Source organism: Odocoileus virginianus, chromosome 1 (genome assembly GCF_023699985.2).
Source record: "Odocoileus virginianus isolate 20LAN1187 ecotype Illinois chromosome 1, Ovbor_1.2, whole genome shotgun sequence".
Classification (NCBI taxonomy): Eukaryota; Metazoa; Chordata; class Mammalia; order Artiodactyla; family Cervidae; genus Odocoileus; species Odocoileus virginianus.
Genome location: NC_069674.1, coordinates 105574776 through 105593838, shown reverse-complemented (window position 1 = coordinate 105593838; position 19063 = coordinate 105574776). Strand labels below are relative to the sequence as shown.

Here is a 19063-nt window from a genome sequence, read left to right as displayed (position 1 = left end):
CTGATGTCTGCTGTGTTAGATACTAATACAGTCCTCCAGCTTTCCTATAGTTGCTGCTTATGTCTCGTGCCAGTCTGAGATTGACCATGTTAACTTTTCTGCTTAACCGTTTGACAGAGATGTTGATAACATCTTTTGATATGCAGAAATTTTACTTTTAATGAACTCGTTTATCCATTTTTTAAAAATTTTGTTGCCATATCTAAAGGCATGAAGATTTAGCCCTATGTTTTCTTCTAGGAATGTTTAGCCTTGTAATTAAGTCACAGTTGATATCTGTATAAAGCATGAGGTTAAGCATCCAACTACATTTTTCTGCTTGTAGAAATACAAATTTCTGAGCACCATTTATTGAGGATACTAATTTTCACAATGAATGGACTTGGCACCCTTATCAAGAATCAGTTGGTTATAAATGAATAGGTTTATTTATATTCCATTGGTCTATAGGTCTATCTGTTTTGGTTACTAGTGCTTTGTAGTGTGTTTTGAAATGGGGATATATGGATCCTCCAGGTTTGTTGTTTTTCAAAACTGTTTAGTTATTCAGGACCATTTTCAATTTGATACGAATTGAGAATTGGCTTTTTTAATTTCTTTCTTAAAAAACCCTGGTGATATTTTCATAGAGGTTGCATTGAATCACTAGATTGCTTTGTGTACTATTAACATCTAAATTTCCATTTATTTAGGTCTCCTGTTGTCTCTTTCAGTGATGTGATGTAGTTTTTAGTATACAAGTGTTTTACCTCCTTGTTTCTAGTTTGGTCTTACTGTTTGATTATTCCCTTTTTTTATGTGTCTTCTTGCCTCTTTTTCACCCCTCATAATTTTTATGTAGGTTCCAAATATTGTGATTTTATCTTATTTGGTGCTAAATAGTTTTATATTCCTGTGAATTTTGTCTTCTTTCTTTTCAGATGTAATTAATACATTATCAAAGACAATTTGATCATTTCTTTTCTAATTTTATTAGATGTTCTGGTTCAGTATTCAGTCTAAAGCTGTTCATTTTATACGACTTTGCTAAATGCTCTACCCAATGCCTTTTGAATATGAATTTTCCATTATGGTTGTTGGGAACAGACACTTTCTCATCAGCCTGAGTGATTGCCAGTTACCCTTTCCTCTAGAGTTATCAAAATTGATAGTCCTTTCACCAGATTCAGGTCACTTCCTCAGACACATACGCTGGCTTCTGTTGTATATTCAAGCAAGATGTTCTACTCATTTCCTGAGCTCTCTGTCTCTGAAGTTCTCTCCTTTCTGGTTCATAGAAAGAATGCTAACTGCATTTTTCTTCTTGGACTTCAGTTTTTTTCTCTTCAGTTCAGGGACTTAGCTTAGCTGCACCTCAGTTTCCTTTGCCATAATTTGGAAACTCACTGAAGGCAATAAGCGACAACAGTTGTTGTTCAGTCATTAAGTCGTGTCTTAACTCTTTGCAACCTCATGGGCTGCAGCACACCAGGCTTCCCCGCCCTTCACTATCTTCTGGAGCTTGCTCAAACTCACGTCTGTTGAGTCGGTGATGCCATTCAACCATCTTGTCCTCTGTCGTCCCCTTCTGCTCCTGCCTTCAGTCTTTCCCAGCATCAGGGTCTTTTCTAATGATTCAGCTCTTTGTATCAGGTGGTCAAAGCATTGGAGCTTCAACTTCAGCATCAGTCCTTCCAGTGAATATTCAGGATTGATTTCCTTTAGGATTGACTGATTTGATCTCCTTGCTGTCCAAGGGACTCTTTTTAAGAGTCTTTTCCAGCACCACAGCTCAAGGCGTCAATTCTTTGGCACTCAGCCTTTTTTATTGTCCAGCTCTCACAGCAGTTGTAGAGTTCATTTATTTTGTTTCTTATCTGTCCCTTTTGATCACTGTCACTTGTGGTTTGATGTCTGGTTTCTCGAAAATCATTTTCCATACATTTCTATGGTTATTAATATGTTTTGGTCATTTCAGGCAAAATGGTAAATAATTCCTTTTTTTTTTTTACCTTTCAGGGTTTTTTTAAAAAGTAAACTTAAAACTTTTTTATTTTATATTAGAATATAGCTGATTAACAATATTCTGATAGTTTCAGGTAGACAACAAAGGAACTCAGCCATACATACACATGTATCCATTCTCTCCCAAACCCCCCTCCCATCCAGGCTGCCACATAATGATAGCTTACTGTGAATGATGACAGCTTTGTGGTCTCCAAAGAAGATTTAGCTTCAGGACCAGGGACCAGGCTTGATCATTCAACAGCTTTTTGTGTAGCAGAGTTTTATTAAAGTATAAAAACGGGCAGAGAAAGCTTCTGACATGGACATCAGAGTTGGGACTGAGAGTGCCCCCCTTGCTAGTCTGAGCAAGGGAGCTATGTACTTTTTCAATTGGTTATTACAGTAAATCAAAATAATGTCTCAAGATTGTAAAGATCTTACCAGACCCATTCCCATAGTTTACATCTTAAGATAACAGGATTAGAACTAACAATAGAAAAATCTTACCAGACCCACTTCCAAAATACACATTTTAAAATGACAGGATTAGTCAGAAGGGTCTTAAGAAGGAGAAACGCATCCTCAAGCAGGGTACATTGTTATATAATCCTTAGCACAGAGTCTCAGATGAGTTGTTTTGTTGTGTAATCATCAGCTCAGGCTTAAAAAGAAAACAAGTTTTATGTGGCTAAGACTAAGGAATGTAGAAAAAAAAAGTTTGCCTTTTTCTCCTCCTTGAGAGAGAGCCCCAGACCCCTTTATCCTCCTTGGGGACCCCAGACTTCTTATCAACCTACATAAGAATGAATTTTCTCAATAACATTGAGCAGTGTTCCCCGTTCTGTAAATTAGGACCTTGTTCATTATCCATTTTAGATAATAACAGTGTCTACATGTCCACCCCAAACTTCCTAACTAACCCTTCACCCCATCTTTCACGCTGGCAACCGTTAAGTTTGTTCTCATAAGTCTGTGTGAATCTGTTTCTGTTTTGTAAATAAGTTCATTTGTATAGATTCCACATATAAGGGATGTCACATGATCCTTCTCCTGTGTCTGACTTACTTCACTCAGTGTGACACTCTCTAGGTCCATCCATGGCATTACTTCATTTTTTAATGTTGAGTAACATTAAATTGTGTATATGTACCACATCTTCTTTATCCATTCCTCTGTTGATGAACATTTAGGTTGCTTCCATGTCTTGGCTATTGTGAACAGTGCCGCAGTGAACATTGACATGCATGTATCTTCTTGATTATTCATTCTCAAGTCTTAATTATATACAAAGAATGAAATTATTCTGGATTATATGGCAATTCTGTGTTTAACTTTTTGAGTACTTGTCAAAATGTTTAGGACAGTGCATGTAAAATTTTATAGTTCTGCTAATAATATATAAGGGTGTCTGTCTATCCTCAATGCTTGTTACTTTTCTTTAAAAAGTTGTAGCTGTCCTTGTGTGTGAAATAGTATCTTAGTATTGACTTAGTAGTATCTCTTTATTCCCAGGTGACTAATGATACTGAGCATTTTTTCCTATACTTGGTGGCCATTTGTATATCTTCAAAAAAACATCTAGGCAAGTCCTCTGTTCATTTTTTAAGTTGGGTTTTTCTCTTTTTGTTGTTGAGTTCTAAAGGCTATGTACATACTCTTTATTTAGCACATGTATGATTTGCAAATATTTATTTATTCTCAAATTTTTTTTCACTTTACTGATAATGTCCATTTATGCATAGAAGTTTTTTCATTAAGTCCAGTTTATCTTTTTCTTATTTATTGCTCATGCTTTTGGTGTCATATCTAAGGAAAACTGTTGTGAAATCCAAAATTGTAAAAAAAAAAAATCTACCACTTTTCTTTTTCTCAAAGTAAAAGATTTGAGGTAATTTTTAGAAAGCAGTTTGAGTTAGGGGTCCAGACCTATTCTTTGCATGTGACTGTCTAGTTGTCCCAGGACCTTTCATTAGAAAGCTCACTTTGGGTGATTTTGTCATCCTTGTTGAAAATCAGTTGCTGTTGATGTATGAGTTTATTTCCGGACTCTCAGTTCTATTCCATTTGTGTATGTTCTGTCATTTTATAGTACTATACTGTTTTGATTATTGTAGTTTTGTAACGAGCTTTAAAATTTGTAAGTGTGAGTACTCTAGCTTTGTTCATTTTTTTCAGCACTATGTTGTATATTTGAGACTCCTTGAAATTCCATGTAAATTTGAGGATTATCATTCCATCTCTTCAAAACAAGTTGGCAGGATTTTGATTCAGGATACACTGGATCTATAGATTGCTTTGGACTATATTGTCATCTTAATAATACTGTCTTCCAGTTCTAGAACATAGGATGTCTTTCCCTCTGTGTAGGTCTCTTATTTCTTACAGTAGTGTTTTATAATTTTAATGTACAAGTTTTCCATCTCCTTGGTTAACTTTACATCTGGATTTTTTCGTGGATTATCATGTAGATAAAATTGTTTTCCTAATAAAATTTTGGAAATTTTCACTGCCGCTGTGTAGATGTAACTGATTTTTTGTGTGTTGATGTTGTATCCTGTAACTTTGCTGAATTCCTATTTTAGCTCTAGTAATATCTACATGTTCTTGGGTTTCTCTTCCTCTTCCATACTCCCTCCCTCACTATTCCCATTGCCCCCTCCACACCAGGTGTATATACACACACACAATCATGTAAGCTACAATTAGATAAATAATTTTTTCTTTTATAATTCAGATGCCTTTTATTCTTTTTTCTTGCCTGATTGCTCTCTCTAGATCTTTCTGTAGAACATCCTTGCCTTGTTCTTTACCTTAGGGGGAAAACTTTCAATATTTAACTATTAAAGATGCTGCTAGCTTTGCATTTTTCATAAAGGCCTTTATTAGATTGAATTTTTTCAATTTATTCCTAGTTTATTGAGTGTTTTATGATAAAAATTTTGGACTTTATAAAATTCTTTATCTGTGTCAATTGAGATGATCATGTAGTACCCCCCCTTCTATTTGTATGGTATATTACTTTGATTGATTTATTATACATTTAGCTACCTTTTTGGTTCCTGGGATGTATCCCACTTTATTATGGTGAATAGTATTTTCATATAGTACTGCAAGTTGTTACTAGTATTTTGTTGAGGATATTTGCATCTGCATTGAAGAGTTACTGCCTTTTATTTCATTGTCTTAGTAATATCTCTATCTGACTTTGATATCACAGATTGATTTAAAAGTGTTTCTTTCTGTTTTTGAAATAGTTTGAGAAGAATTGGTTTAATTTTTCTTTAACTATTTGGTAGTATTCATCAGTGAAGTCATCTTACCTTGAGATTTTCATTATTGGAAGTTTTCAGTTAATAACTGAATATCTTTACTTGTTATGGTTTTCTTTAGATTTTCTGTTTCTTCTTCAGTTTGTAATGCATGTGTTTCCAGATATTTTTCATTTTTGTCTAACTTACCAAATTTGTTCATATATAATTTTTCTTAGAATTGGCTTATCCTTTTTATTTCTGTAAGTTTGGTAGTGATGTCCTGTGTTTTTTTTCTGATTTTAGAAATTTGAATCTAAATTTAATCTAGCTAGATGTTTGTCAGTTCTTTTAGTCTTTACAAAACTTGGCTTTTCTTTCCCTTGCTTTTCGCTATTTTTTAAATTCCCTCTGTCATTAATATTCACTTTAATCTTTCTAAAAGGTTTTCTTCCTTCTGCCACTTTTGATTTAGTTTGCTCCTTTCTCATCCATTAAGGTACATAGTCATCTTATAAATTTAGGATCTTTCCCTTTTTTTTTTTTTCAGTGTAGGCATGTAGTGATGATAAATATTCCTCTGCTTTCACTTAATCTCATATGGTTTGATGTGTTCTGTTTTCATTCTAATTCTTGTCAATATGTTTTCCAATTTCACTCTTGATATCTTCTTTATCCTGGTGGCCTTTTAGGAGTGTGTTGTTTAATTTCTACAATTTTGTGAACATTCCACTTTTACTTTTGCTACTGATTTCTTCAATAGCTTCATTCTCTTGTGATTGTAGATGATTTGTGTGATGTAGTTTCTTTTTAACTTATGAATAATTGTCTTGTGTCCTAAAGTATTGCCCATCCTAGAAAATAATCCAGGTGTACTTGATAAACATGGGTATTTTGTTTCTGTAAATGAAGTGTTATGTATATGTATTGAATTTAGTTGGTTTATAGAGTTGTCAAATTCTGTTTCTTTTTTAATCCTCTGTCTAGAAACTTCCATTATCGGAAGTAGGGTAACAAAATTTCCAATTATTGTTGTAGAGCTATCTATGTCTCCCTTAATCCTGTCTGTGTTTGCTTTATGTATTTTCTGTACCTGTTTTTGGTGTTTGTATAATTATTGTATCTTCTTGGTGATTTGATCCTTTTTGGAATATGTAATTTCCTTTTTCTCTTATAACAGTTTTAGACTTAAAGTCTATTTAGACTGAATAAGCCCCAGCTTTTTTAAAATTACAATTTCCATAGAATATCTTTTTCTCTTTCAACATAGTTGCTTCATTTGGTCTAAAGTGAGTCTCTTCCAGAAATTGCATATAGTTGGATCATGTTTTGTTTATTCATTCTGCCATTCTCTATGTGTTCTGATTGTAGAGTTTCATCCATTCACATTGAAAGTAATTACTGACAAGAAAGGACTTATTTCTGCCATTTTACTATTTCCTATATGTTGATTGTTTTTAAGATTTCTTCCAAAAGTTACTTCTGAAAGTTTTTGCTTGATCACTTTCATTTTTCTTTAGTTGGATTACCTTTAGGAGCTGCCAGTAGCCATGCTGAGTTGATCTATTCGTATTTTTTAACTTCTATTTCTCTTCTTCATAATGAACAGTTTCTATAAATAGATAAGTCTTTGTGTTTACTGACATGTTCTACTTTTGTCTTTATTCTGCTGTTAGGCACATCCAGCTTTGTTTTGTTTTACTTCAGGTATTTTACTTTTGGGATCTAAAAATTTTTTTTTTATTGTTGTATTTTGAATGAAGTGAGTGAAGTGAAATTTGCTCAGTCATGTCTGACTCTCTGTGACCCCATGGACTATACAGTCCGTGGAATTCTTCAGGCCAGAGTACTGAAATGGGTAGCCTTTCCCTTCTCCTGGGGTTCTTCTCAACCCAGGGATCAAACCGAGGTCTCCTGCGTTGCAGGCGGATTCTTTACCAGCTGAGCCATAAGGGAAACCCAAGAATGCTGGGTCGGGTCGCCTACCTCTTCTCCAGTGGATCTTCCCAACCCAGGAATTGAACCAGGGTGGTGGTGGTTTAATCACTAAGTTGTAACCACCTCTTGCGATCCCATAGAATGTAGCCTGCCAGGCTTCTCTGTCCATCGGATTCTCAAGACAAGAATACTAGGGTGGATTGCCATTTCCTTCTCCAGAGGATCTTCCTGACCCAGAAATCGACCCTGGGTCTCCTGCATTGCAGGCAGATACACTTATGCTAACTGCTTTAAAGTCTTTATGTGCTAACTACCACATCTCTGTTATTTTGAATGTTTTTATTAGAGTTTTTTCTCTTGACTATGTGTTAATTTTCTGTATCTTTAACAATCTAATAATTTTTATGATCTGCTGAACTTTATTGATAGTGCTATGTAGAGTCTTCTGAATTTTTCTTCCTCTAAAGAGTATTGATTTATATTAGAATAATATGCTAGATTCAAAATCTAAACTGCCTCTTCCACTGTGGGCAGCATCTTCTTTGTTCAGCTTTTCAACTCTTTCTGGTTTTGAACTTCTTACAATATCATTGACTCATGTGAAGGCCACACATCAGCCAGTCATCTGCATGGAGTTTATATGCAGATTTTAGAACTCTTATTCTATTTCTGCCTGTTTCCTTGAATTTCTCCCATTACTTACTTTATTTTCTGGTGGCCCAGAAGTCTGTCCTCTTATTTTTTGTAACCAATTAGACATAATTTTTGCTTCAGTTTTAGCCACCCATGTACCATATAGACTGATCAGTGCTCACTGCTGATACAGGTTTATAACACAGTGATTTTACCCAGCACAGTTTTCTTCTTTCAGTTAACCTGACTTTAGTATTTGCCTGTCTTTGCTACCCTTCAGTGCTGTCAAATAATGTATATTTCCTCTTTCAGATGTTATCACTGTTTTCTACAAATTGATTAATTCAATATAGCTAGTACTAGAATTCTTTGCTACTTTTTTTTTTAATCATTGTAAACATTTTCCTTGGTACATTTTTTGGTTTAATATTGTATAAGTCTAATTGCTTATTTTCTGTGTTTCCTCTTATAAAAGTCTTACCAGCCTCACAACCAGGAAAAAATTCTCTAGTAATTTATTTTTATTATTTCAAATTTTGTTTCTTTACTCTCAGATCTATGAAATAAGGGTACGTGTGTGTGTGTGTGTGTGTGTGTATACGTATATGTGTATATATATATGTATAGTTATATGATGTATATATACACACAAATTTACATGTATATACACATATATGTACATTCACATAAATATATATATATGCCTTTTACAGGATCCTCTTTTTTGTTTTACTGTTCTATTGTAATTAAATATCTTGATATGTAGAGAGGGTAAACAGCCTTCCTTTTTTCTTTTTAAAAGTCTTCCATTTTAAATTGATTTGTCAAGTAACATAAAATCATTGAGGTTTTATTTGTGAGTTCAGTGTGGGTATAGATTAATTTGTTTAAAATTTACATTTTTCCATTAACAGCATAAAGTTGCATTTTTAAAAATTCAGTCTGAGAATCTATCCAGTGATACGCTATTTTAACTGATTCAAGTTATTGAAAATTGTGAGATTCATTCACGCTTTGTGATCATAGCACAGTTAATTTTTGTTTTCTTTTCTAGGTGTAATACTCTATTTTATGAATATATCACGGAGGATATATCTGTTTTATTATTGGTTGAAATTTCTTTCTATTCTTCAGTTCTTCTGCTGTGACAAACAGTGGTGCTGTGAATATTTTTGTCTTTATATCCTAGGTCTTTGGCTAATATTGGATCTTAAGAAATGCATTAAAATATGTCAAACTGGATCAATACATCAAATTTAGAAAACACTTCTACAACAGCAATGTGGGACATATCCTATTGTTCTATGTCTGTGCCAGTTCTTGGCACGTTGTTGTTCCATTGCCTAGCTGTGTCTGACTCTTTGTAACCCCATGGACTGCAGTATGTCAGGCCTCCCTATCCTTTACCATCTCCCAAAGTTTGTCCAGGTTCATGTCCGTTGCATCAGTAATGACATCCAGCCATCTCATCCTCTGACGCACCCTTCTCCTTCTGCCCTCAGTCTTTCCCAGCATCAGGGACTTTTCCAGTGAGTCAGCTGTTTGCATCAGGTGACCAGAATACTGAAGCTTCAGCATCAATCCTTCCAATGAATATTAAGGGTTGATTTCCCTTAGGATTGACTGGTTTGATCTCCTTGCTGTCCAGGGGACTCTCAGCAGTCTTCACCAGCACCACAGTTCAAAGGCATCAATTCTTTGGTGCTCTGCCTTCTTTATAGTCCAGCTTTCACATTTGTACATGACCACCGGGAAGACCATGGTCTTGACTGTATGGACCTTTGTTGGCAGAGTAATGTCTCTGCTTTTCAACACACTGTCTAGGTTTGTCACTCTTGACATAACCAAACATGAGTATGTCATGCATCACATTTTTATGGTAAAATATTTCAAAGATTTAATATTTTAAGTATATTAAAAGGTACAAATTAGTGGCAGTAAGCATATTCACTTTGTTGTGTGTTAATACCATTCATGCCCAGAACTTTTTCATCTTCCTGAACTGAAATTCTGTGCCTATGAAACTCTTAACTCACCATTTCCCCTCCTCTTCAGTCCTGGCAACGATCATGCTTCTTTTTATCCCTATAGATATGACTGCTCCAGGCACCTATGTGAATGAAATTATACAGCATTTGTCCTTTTGTGATTGGCTTATTTAACTTTGCATCTATGTTGTAGGATATGTCAGAATTTCTTTTGTTTTTAAGGCTAAATAATATTCCACTGTGTGTGTATCACATTCCCACCTCCAACATGTATAGTGTGTGACCGTAACACATTTTCATCCCATTCCACAGTACCTTTCGTAGCTTCATATTCCCACATTAATATACATTAGGTGGCCCAGCACTAATATACCACATTTCATCATCCACATGTGCGTGCCACATTGTCTTTATCCCTTCATCTGTCAGTGGACATTGGTTTGCTTCCATCCCTTGGCTGTTGTGGATAATGCTACACTGATTGAACGTGGGTGTGCAAATACCTCTTCAAGATCCTGCTTCTGGTTCTTTGAGATAAATACTGTATCAGGTGGGCTGCCATAACAGAATTCCGTACTGAATGGATTAAACACCAGAAATTCATTTTTTGTACTTCTGAAGAATAGAATCCCAGGTTCAAAGTATTGGTGATTCATTTCCGATGAGTACTCTTTTGGCTTGCAGGTGGCATAGTAGGTCACTTTCTCATTGTCCTTACGTGGTCTTTCCTTGGTTCAAGAAAAAGTTTCAGTTTTGACATAGTTCAGTTTATCTGTTTGCCTTTTGTCCTTATGCTTTTGTTACTGTCCAGTTGGTAAGTCGTGTTGGACTGTTTGCTGTAGCACACAGGCTTCCCTCTTTGTTATCTCCCACAGTTTGCTCAAACTCATTGCCATTGAATCGGTGATATCATCCAGTGATCTCATCCTCTGTCACACCCTTTTCACCCTCCCTCAATCTGTATTTTGGTGTCATATAAAAAATAATTGTAAACTCTGAAGTCATAAAACTTCTTCCTGTTTTCTGCAAAGAACTTTACAGTTTTAGCTCATACATTTAGGTCTTTGATCCATTTTGAGTAGATTTTTATATATTGTGTAAGGTGAGGGTGCAGCCTCCTTCATTCTCATGTGGCTATCCAGTTTTCCCGGCACCATACTTGAAAAACTGTCCTTTCCTCATTGGATGATCTTGGTATCCTTGTTAAAAATTATTTGAGAGTTCATTTCTAAGCTTTCTATTCCTTTTATCTGTGATTCTGTCTTTATGCCAGTATCGGGCCATTTAAATTACTGTAGATTTGGAGTATTTAAATCAGCAAGTATGAGATGTTCGACTTTATTCTTTCACAATATTGTTTAGGCTATTTTGAATCCCTTGAGATTTCAAATGAGTTTTGTGATGGATTTTTCTGTCTCTGAAAACACCACCACTGAGATTTTGATAGAGATTTCATAGAATTACAGAGAATTTCATAGAATTACATAGAATTACATTACAGAGAAAGAGATTTCATGGGTAATTTTTAGTAGTACTGACATATTAATAATATTAAATATTAAAGAACATGGGATATCTTTCCATTTATTTGTCTTTGGTTTATTTCTGCAATTTTTGGTAGTTTTCAGTACACAAAAAATTGCCTCCATGGTCAAGTTACAATAGCATATATTTTTGATGCTATTGTAAGTAGAGCTGCTTTTTTATTTTTTTCCATTTTCTTTACAGATTGTTTAGTCTATAGAAACACCACTGATCTTTGTATGTCAATTTTGTATCCTGCAACTTTGTTGAATATTTTATCAGTCAATATTTTTTAGTGTGGAATCTTTTAAGATTTTCTTCATAGAAGATCAATTCAGTTCAATCACTCAGTTGTGTACAACTCTTTGCAACCCCATAGACCTCAGCAAACCAGGCTTCCCTGTCCTTCATCATCTTCCAGAGTTTGCTGAAGCTCATGTCCATTGAGTCAGTGATGCCATCCAACCATCTCATCCTCTATCATCCCCTTCTCCTCCTACCTTCAATCTTTCCCAGCATCAGGGTCTTTTCTAAGGAATCAGTTCTTCACATCAGGTGGCCAAAGTATTGGAGCTTCAGTTTCAGGATCAGTCCTTCCAATGAATATTCAGGAGTGATTTCCTTTAGGATGGACTGGTTTGATCTCCGTGCAGTCCATGGGACTCTCAAGAGTCTTCTCCAACACCACTGTTCAAAAGCATCAATTTTTCGGCACTCAGCTTGGTTTATAGTCCAACGCTCACATCCATACATGACTACAAGAAAAAGCATAGCTTTGACTAGGACACACCTTTGTTGGCAAAGTAATGTCTCTGCTTTTTAATATGCTGTCTAGGTTGGTCATAACATTTCTTCCAAGGAGCAAGCGTCTTTTAACTTCAAGGCTCCAGTCTCCATCTGCAGTGATTTTGGAGCCCCCCAAAATAAAGTCTGCCACTGTTTCCACTGTTTCCCCATCTATCTGCCATGAGGTAATGGGACCAGATGCCATGATCTTAGTTTTCTGAATGTTGAGTTTCAAGCCAACTTTTTCACTCTCCTCTTTGACTTTCATCAAGAGGCTCTTTAGTTCTTCTTCACTCTCTGCCATAAAGGTGGTGTCATCTGCATATCTGAGGTTATTGATATTTCTCCCAGCAATCTTGATTCCAGCTTGTGCTTCCTCCAGCCCAGCATTTCACATGATGTACTCTGCATGTAAGTTAAATAAGCAAGGTGACAATGAAGAGCCTTGACATACTCCTTTTCCTATTTGGAACCAGTCTGTTGTTCCATGTCTAGTTCAAACTGTTGCTTCCTGATCTGCATACAGATTTCTCAGGAGGCAGCTCAGGTGGTCTGGTATTCCCATTTCTTTAAGAATTTTCCAGAGTTTGTTGTGATCCACACAGTCAAAGGCTTTGGCATAGTCAATAAAGTAGAAGTAGATGTTTTTCTGGAACTCTCATGCTTTTTCTGTGATTCAACAGATGTTGACAATTTGGATCATACCCATTATAAACAGGGATACCATCACTCTACCTTTACCATTTGAGTTTGCTTCCTTTTTCTTGTCTAATTGCTCTAGGCAAAACTCTTAATACTGTGATCAATGGAAGTAGAGATGGTCATCATCTTTGTCTAGTCCTGATGTTTCAAGGAAATTCTAAGCTCCCATTTCAAGGGGTTTCCTAGTCTAGCTTTTCACTGAGGGCATGCTCAGTGTCTTATAGTTTGATCTTTATTTGCGTCTCTCAAATTCTTGATTTGTTTGAGCACTATTTTGTGGATCAGTAACATATCAGTCATTGGATATTTGTGTTTCCTCTTTGGGCCTGTTGTGAGTTTTCTGTCCTCTCCTTGTTGATTGGTAGGGATTATGTCTGTTTTCTGAGTGACGGTCCTCTGGTGGCCACATAGCTGCAACAATATCCTAGGTCTCCTGCTTGACTATTGTCACTTTTGTGATTCTTTTTATTAAGTTATTAATTTTAATACTAAATGAATCAATTATTTTCTATTATGGCTAGTCACTTTCTTTTTAAATAAATTAGTCCCCATCTAAAATTCATGAATTTACATGTATTTACATGTATTCCCTATCCAGCTGATTCATGTCAATATATGGCAGAAACCACTACAATATTGTAAAGTAATTAGCCTCCAACTAATAAAAATAAATGGCAAAAAGAATAAAATTCATGAAGTTTTTTTCCTATATTTCCTTATCATTTCTTTATATGTTGATACTGATCAGTCACAAATGCTTCTTCTCTTCTTATTGAAATAATCAAAATTTAATTAGGCTACTCTTTTAACTGTAGCTATGAGATATTCCATTTCCTGAGACTCAAACCTGGAAGATAATTTTACTAATTTTGCACTTTAAACTTAGTAATATTTTAGCATTTTTCCTCAATTTTGCTTAAGAAAGAGCAAAACATTTCAGAATATATCCTTGGAGAGAGTGTTACAGATAAGGGCCCTGGTCTGGTACTCAGTGGTAAAGAATCTGCCTGCTAATGCAGGAGATACAGGTTCAATCTCTTGGTTGGGAACACCCCTCGAGAAGGAAATGGCAACCCACTCCAGTATTCTTACCTGGGAAATCCCATGGACAGAGGAGCTGGGCCGTCTATAGTCCATGGGATCTCAAGAAAGTTGGACATGACTTAGTGACTAAATAATATACGTATACAGTATTATGAAAGCTTTTTGAATATAAGAATATTTATTAGAATATCATTATTTATGCTTTGATTTTGATGGGTTTATGCCAGTTTCTGTTCTGTTTGTGACAGTCATGTAAAAATATGTGTGTAAGAGTTTATGCAGGCTTCTGTTCTCCATGTTTAATGATTTAACATTTTTAATACCTTTGCTCAGTCTTTCCATATTTGTGCTTAAAGAAATATTAATATGTGTCTTTGAGAGAGTGTGTACCATGGTCCACCCCTTTGAGAAACATTAGAAGCCTATCATTAGAATTTTACCACATGCATTTTTACTTTAAATACTCTTCCTATTACTGCAGCAAATCTAACTTTGTTTCCCAATTTTTTTCCATCTGGAACATTAATTTCCAAATAAAATGTCTATTAAAACCGAGGAACTCTATGGAACCTAGAACAGAGAATACTTTCTCTGAGTGATGGTTAAGATATTTCCCAATTTGAAACAATATGTATTTTGAGAAAAATATGAAATTAAATAATATAATATGACCCAGATCCAGTCAGTGACATGCATTATTAAATTATGGTGCTAAAAAAAAACCTTATTTCCTGGCCTGTGATAACCCATCCTTAGATGCGCTCTTATTAACATCTTTGTGATCCCTTGGCTGATGACATATGCAATAGGAAAATCAGAGACCAAGCCCTGTTAGAGGGCTGATGCCTTCCCAGAACCTTCATGGCCGTACACACACAGAAGAGGCAGGTGGAGACCACAGCCTGCAGTGCACAGGGCTAAGCGTTTGATGAGTACAATGCTTGTCACAAACTTGATGTTTTCTTTTCTAAGTCATCTGATTTCAGTCCTCACAATAATGCTATGACTTGATCGTCATTGTACCTCTTTTAGAAATGTTTAGTTCAGTTACTTGGTCGTGTCCAACTTTTTGCGACTCCATGGACTGGAGCACTCCAGGCCTCCCTGTCCATTTCCAATTCCCAGAGTTTACTCAAACTCATATCCATTGAGTCAGTGATGCCATCCAACCATCTCATCCTCTGTCATCCCCTTCTCCTCCCTCCTTCAATCTTTCCCAGCATCAGGGTCTTTTCTAATGAGTCAGTTCTTCACATCAGGCGGCCAAGAAACGAGGAAGCTAGAACTAAGAGAATTGACTACTTTGCCCAGGATCCCAAACTTAGTCAACAACAAAGAATGCATTTAACCTTGGTTTCTTTCTACCTTTCTTACTTCCCATCATTCAGGAGGAGCATTGGTAACATTGATGATAGATCCTTATGTTAGGGATGACCAAACTGAGTTACATTTTAGGCTAACTAATTTTTCTAAAATTATACTTTTAGCCCATGAGAGAAATAGAATTTGAAATCAGATGACTGTTAAAAATAATCTACAAGTCCTTCCCATATTTGCAGCTATCTTTATACATCTGAAGCATGCTTACTATGGACCATCGGGTAGTCACATTCTTCTAGAATTTACAGGATGGCCAGTAAGCCTTCTTATGTCAACACTGTGGGATCAGTCTTGGCTTAAGCTTACATGAGGCATTTAGAGGAGTCAAACTCATAGAAACAAAGTGTGGAATGGTGGCTGCCAAGACCTAGGAAAGGGGGAATAAGGAGTTTAATGGGTATAGAGGTGCAGTTTATCCCAGATGCAGAAGTTCTGGAGATTAGTTGTGCAATGATTTGAGTATACTTGACACTACTCAACTGTATACTTAAGAATAGTTAAAATGGCAGATTTTATGTTATGTGCATTTGACCACATTTAAAACCAAAAAGAAAAAAAAATCTTCTTTGAAAATGTATTCTCCATCTAAAGTTAACTTACGTGGCATTAGGAGACTGTTACTTATTAACTTATTTTTTTATTCACAGTAATCTGCAGCCCTGGATCTTATAACTCCCGTGATGGAATTCACTGCCTTCAGTGCAATAGCAGCCTGGTGTTTGGAGCAAAAACATGTTTATAGGCCATCATTTTGAGCTCGACGATGGTTTGTCAAACACAAAAGTTTATTTTTGAAGTATTAATATATAATAAATCACTATTATGCCAAAATTAAATGTATTAGATTTTACCAAAAAAAGATGTCATTTTAATTGAAATGCTGTATATCCAAATTCTTTATACACAGAACAGCCAATAATCTTTATTCATTAATGCCAGACCTACATATGACTCCAAAATATTTCTTGGGTCACTGTTTTTAAGATAGTTTCAAATATACTATATTGGGTTAGCCCAAAAGACTTTTATGATTTTTCAAAAATTGCCCATTTTGTCATTATTATGTTAAGTAATATGAGGCCACCATTTTCTTCTACAGTAATTGTAATTTCAACTTCTTTTAGTCCTTTTCTTTAATTTTATGTGATTTTATCCCTTGCAGTTTGAACTTTCATAACTGAAATTCACTTTTTTTAAAAGTCCAAGTCTTATTATTGCAATTTTTAGCTACTTTAGTTTAAGACCTAGACCCATACACACACACACACCCAGACACATTATGGGTTTTTAATACAGTTCACTGTGGTGAACTTATACTTTTCAGTTTAAAGTCCCTCAAATTATCTTTTTGACATCTTAGAATAGAGCAATGTGTAGGTGCCTAAATTAACATTTGAAGGACTTCTCTGGCCTGGTGGTCCAGTGGTTAAGAATTTGCCTTGCAATGCAGGGGACGCAGGTTCAATCCCTGCTTGGGGAACTAGGATCCCTCATGCCAAAGAGCAACTAGCCTGCACACAGCTGGACAGTCTCTGCTGCATGCCACAACTAAGACCCAATGCAGCCAAATAAAGAAATGCATGTCTTTAAAAAATAAATAATTTGCCATTTGAACTTTTGTGGAGACAAAGAGGAACTAAGCAGCTCCTTCCTCAACAGCCTGTCTAAGGATGAGAATCCAGCAGCTTTTTCATTCCTTCACTGTTAAAGCACCTGTGACAGGCACTGTTCCAACCTCCTGACACTCGCTCACCCTGGATTGCTGTGTTTGAATATGAAAAATTACCACAAATTTAGACTTTAATTACAGGGAAAATACATGAGTAAACAACAGAATCCTCTCAGTTTTCTAGTTACTGCTTTAGTATGTTTGTATCAGCTTTATACTGTCTTTGGAATGTACCCTGTGTTTCTCTTCGTCTTTCCTGAGACATGAACACATGTGAATGGCAAATGCACACAGGTTGGATCTGGGCACAAGTGTGCAGGACACTGGACAGTTTACAGAGAGGCATTTACTGACCCTGAGGCCCTGCATGGCATTTTGAAAGGGCCACTTACTATATTAGCTTCTCATTTGTTCTCCCTGTGGATAAGTGTTACCCTGGAATTCTCACACAAATACAGAGGCAATGGAAATGACATTTCTCTGGTCGCCCTAGTGATGTTTCTTTAACAGGCCCTTTGGACTGTAATTGTGTTGTAATTGTTTCCTATATTTTTGAGAGGTTTTTCAGGAACCTTCTTTCTACCCTTAAGTAACATGTTTCTGCTGTTTTACTGTTTGGGTAGCTTATTGCTCTTCTCGCACATGCTTTCTGTAACTCGTAAAAGACCTATTAAGTCTCCATCTGTGAAAGCAATGCAACCTCCTCGTCTCCACATGTCTACACTGTGGTATGACTAGTTGGGATGCACATCCTTCCCTTTGTGCTCCCTGAGTGGGGCTAGTTTCTTCTGTTTAATGGCTCAAAGGACTTGACTTCCCCATGCGCCTGTGTCAGGGGTGGTCAGGATCAGCCCCTCACTGACCAGCTGGGGAGCAGCACAGCTGTCACGGTGCCGTGGGCAGCGGAGGGCGGAGACGGGGTCCAGGGTGAGAGGAGACAGGGGCGGGGTGATGAGAGCCACTTACAGGTTTCCACGGCGTGGAGGCTGGCCAGGAACAGGCCACGCAAATGCCGGGATGGAGCAAGGTCAGATTCAAACGTCCAGGCAGCGGGAACAGTTGGTAGAAACTGAAGCAGAGAATAAACTAGGAGAAGAAAGAGAAGTGTTCATTATTTCTCTTTCTTGGGTCCCATAGTGAAATGCTCTTTGCCCTGTTTGGTCACATATCACATTTATTTTAGTTGCCTGTATGTCTGTCTTTCACATTCAATGACAGTCAGTACCAGAGTATTCCTAGTTTCCTAGTCGTCTTCATAGCACATAGCTATGAGCTTAGTAAGTTTTCAATTACTTAATAGATTATTAATGTCCCATCAATTTAAATGACTTCCCTGGTGGCTCAGACAGTAAAGCGTCTGCCTACAATGTGGGAGACCCGGGTTCAGTCCCTGGGTCAGGTAGATCTCCTGGAGAAGGAAATAGCAACCCACTGCAGTACTCTTGCCTGGAAAATCCCATGGACAGAGGAGCCTGGTAGGCTGCAGTCCATGGGGTCGCAAAGAGTCAAACATGACTGCGCAACTTCACTTCTCATAAATACCAGAGTATTCCTAGTTTCCTAGTCTTTATAGGACATACCTATGAGCTTAGTAAGTTTTCAGTTACTTAATAGATTATTAATGTCCCATCAATGTAAATCTTTAAAACTAAAAGTTGCCTCTATCATATTGACAGGTCATGGAATGTTGAGAGTTGTAAGCAGTTGACAATGTGTATGATAAAAACTATAAACTAATCCCTAAGATAGATTGTTGACATAAGGCAGTTTCAGTGTTTTTTATTTTTGTTAATATCAAAATAATATCTTGAATTTATATAATGACTTATTTTTATCGAAACTTTTCTTAAATTACATAATCTGATGTTTACATTAACCTGTGAAGTTATGGCAAATATGATTCCATTTTGTATTTTAATTTTTAGATTTTTTTCTCATTACAGATGTGTAATATGTACTCATTTGGCAATATGTAATATTGATCCAGTAATTTCACTTAAAGGACACTATCCAAAGGAAGCAGATTAGAGATCAGGTGAAATATTCCATCTAGGGTTACTAATAATAAAAATGGAATTAATAGAAATTATCTACAAGAGCAAAATGGTTAAATAAATTGTGTTGTTTCCATGTGGTAGCGTGGCGACACAAAGGTAGAGAACAAA

General features: G+C 36.1%; 1 protein-coding gene across 3 annotated transcripts in view; it reads left to right on the top strand.

Moving 5' to 3' along the window:
• Positions 1-17065, top strand: part of ZPBP (zona pellucida binding protein) — a 117033-nt gene extending 99968 nt beyond the window's left edge. For 2 of the 3 annotated variants that reach the window (XM_070471924.1, XM_070471916.1), the window contains one exon: positions 15877-17065. In XM_070471924.1, the coding sequence (XP_070328025.1) occupies positions 15877-15971 (95 nt within the window). In that variant the 3' untranslated portion in view covers positions 15972-17065. The remainder of the gene's footprint in view (positions 1-15876) is intronic. The other variant, XR_011489326.1, reaches the window with a different exon arrangement.
• Positions 17066-19063: the final 1998 nt, after the last annotated feature.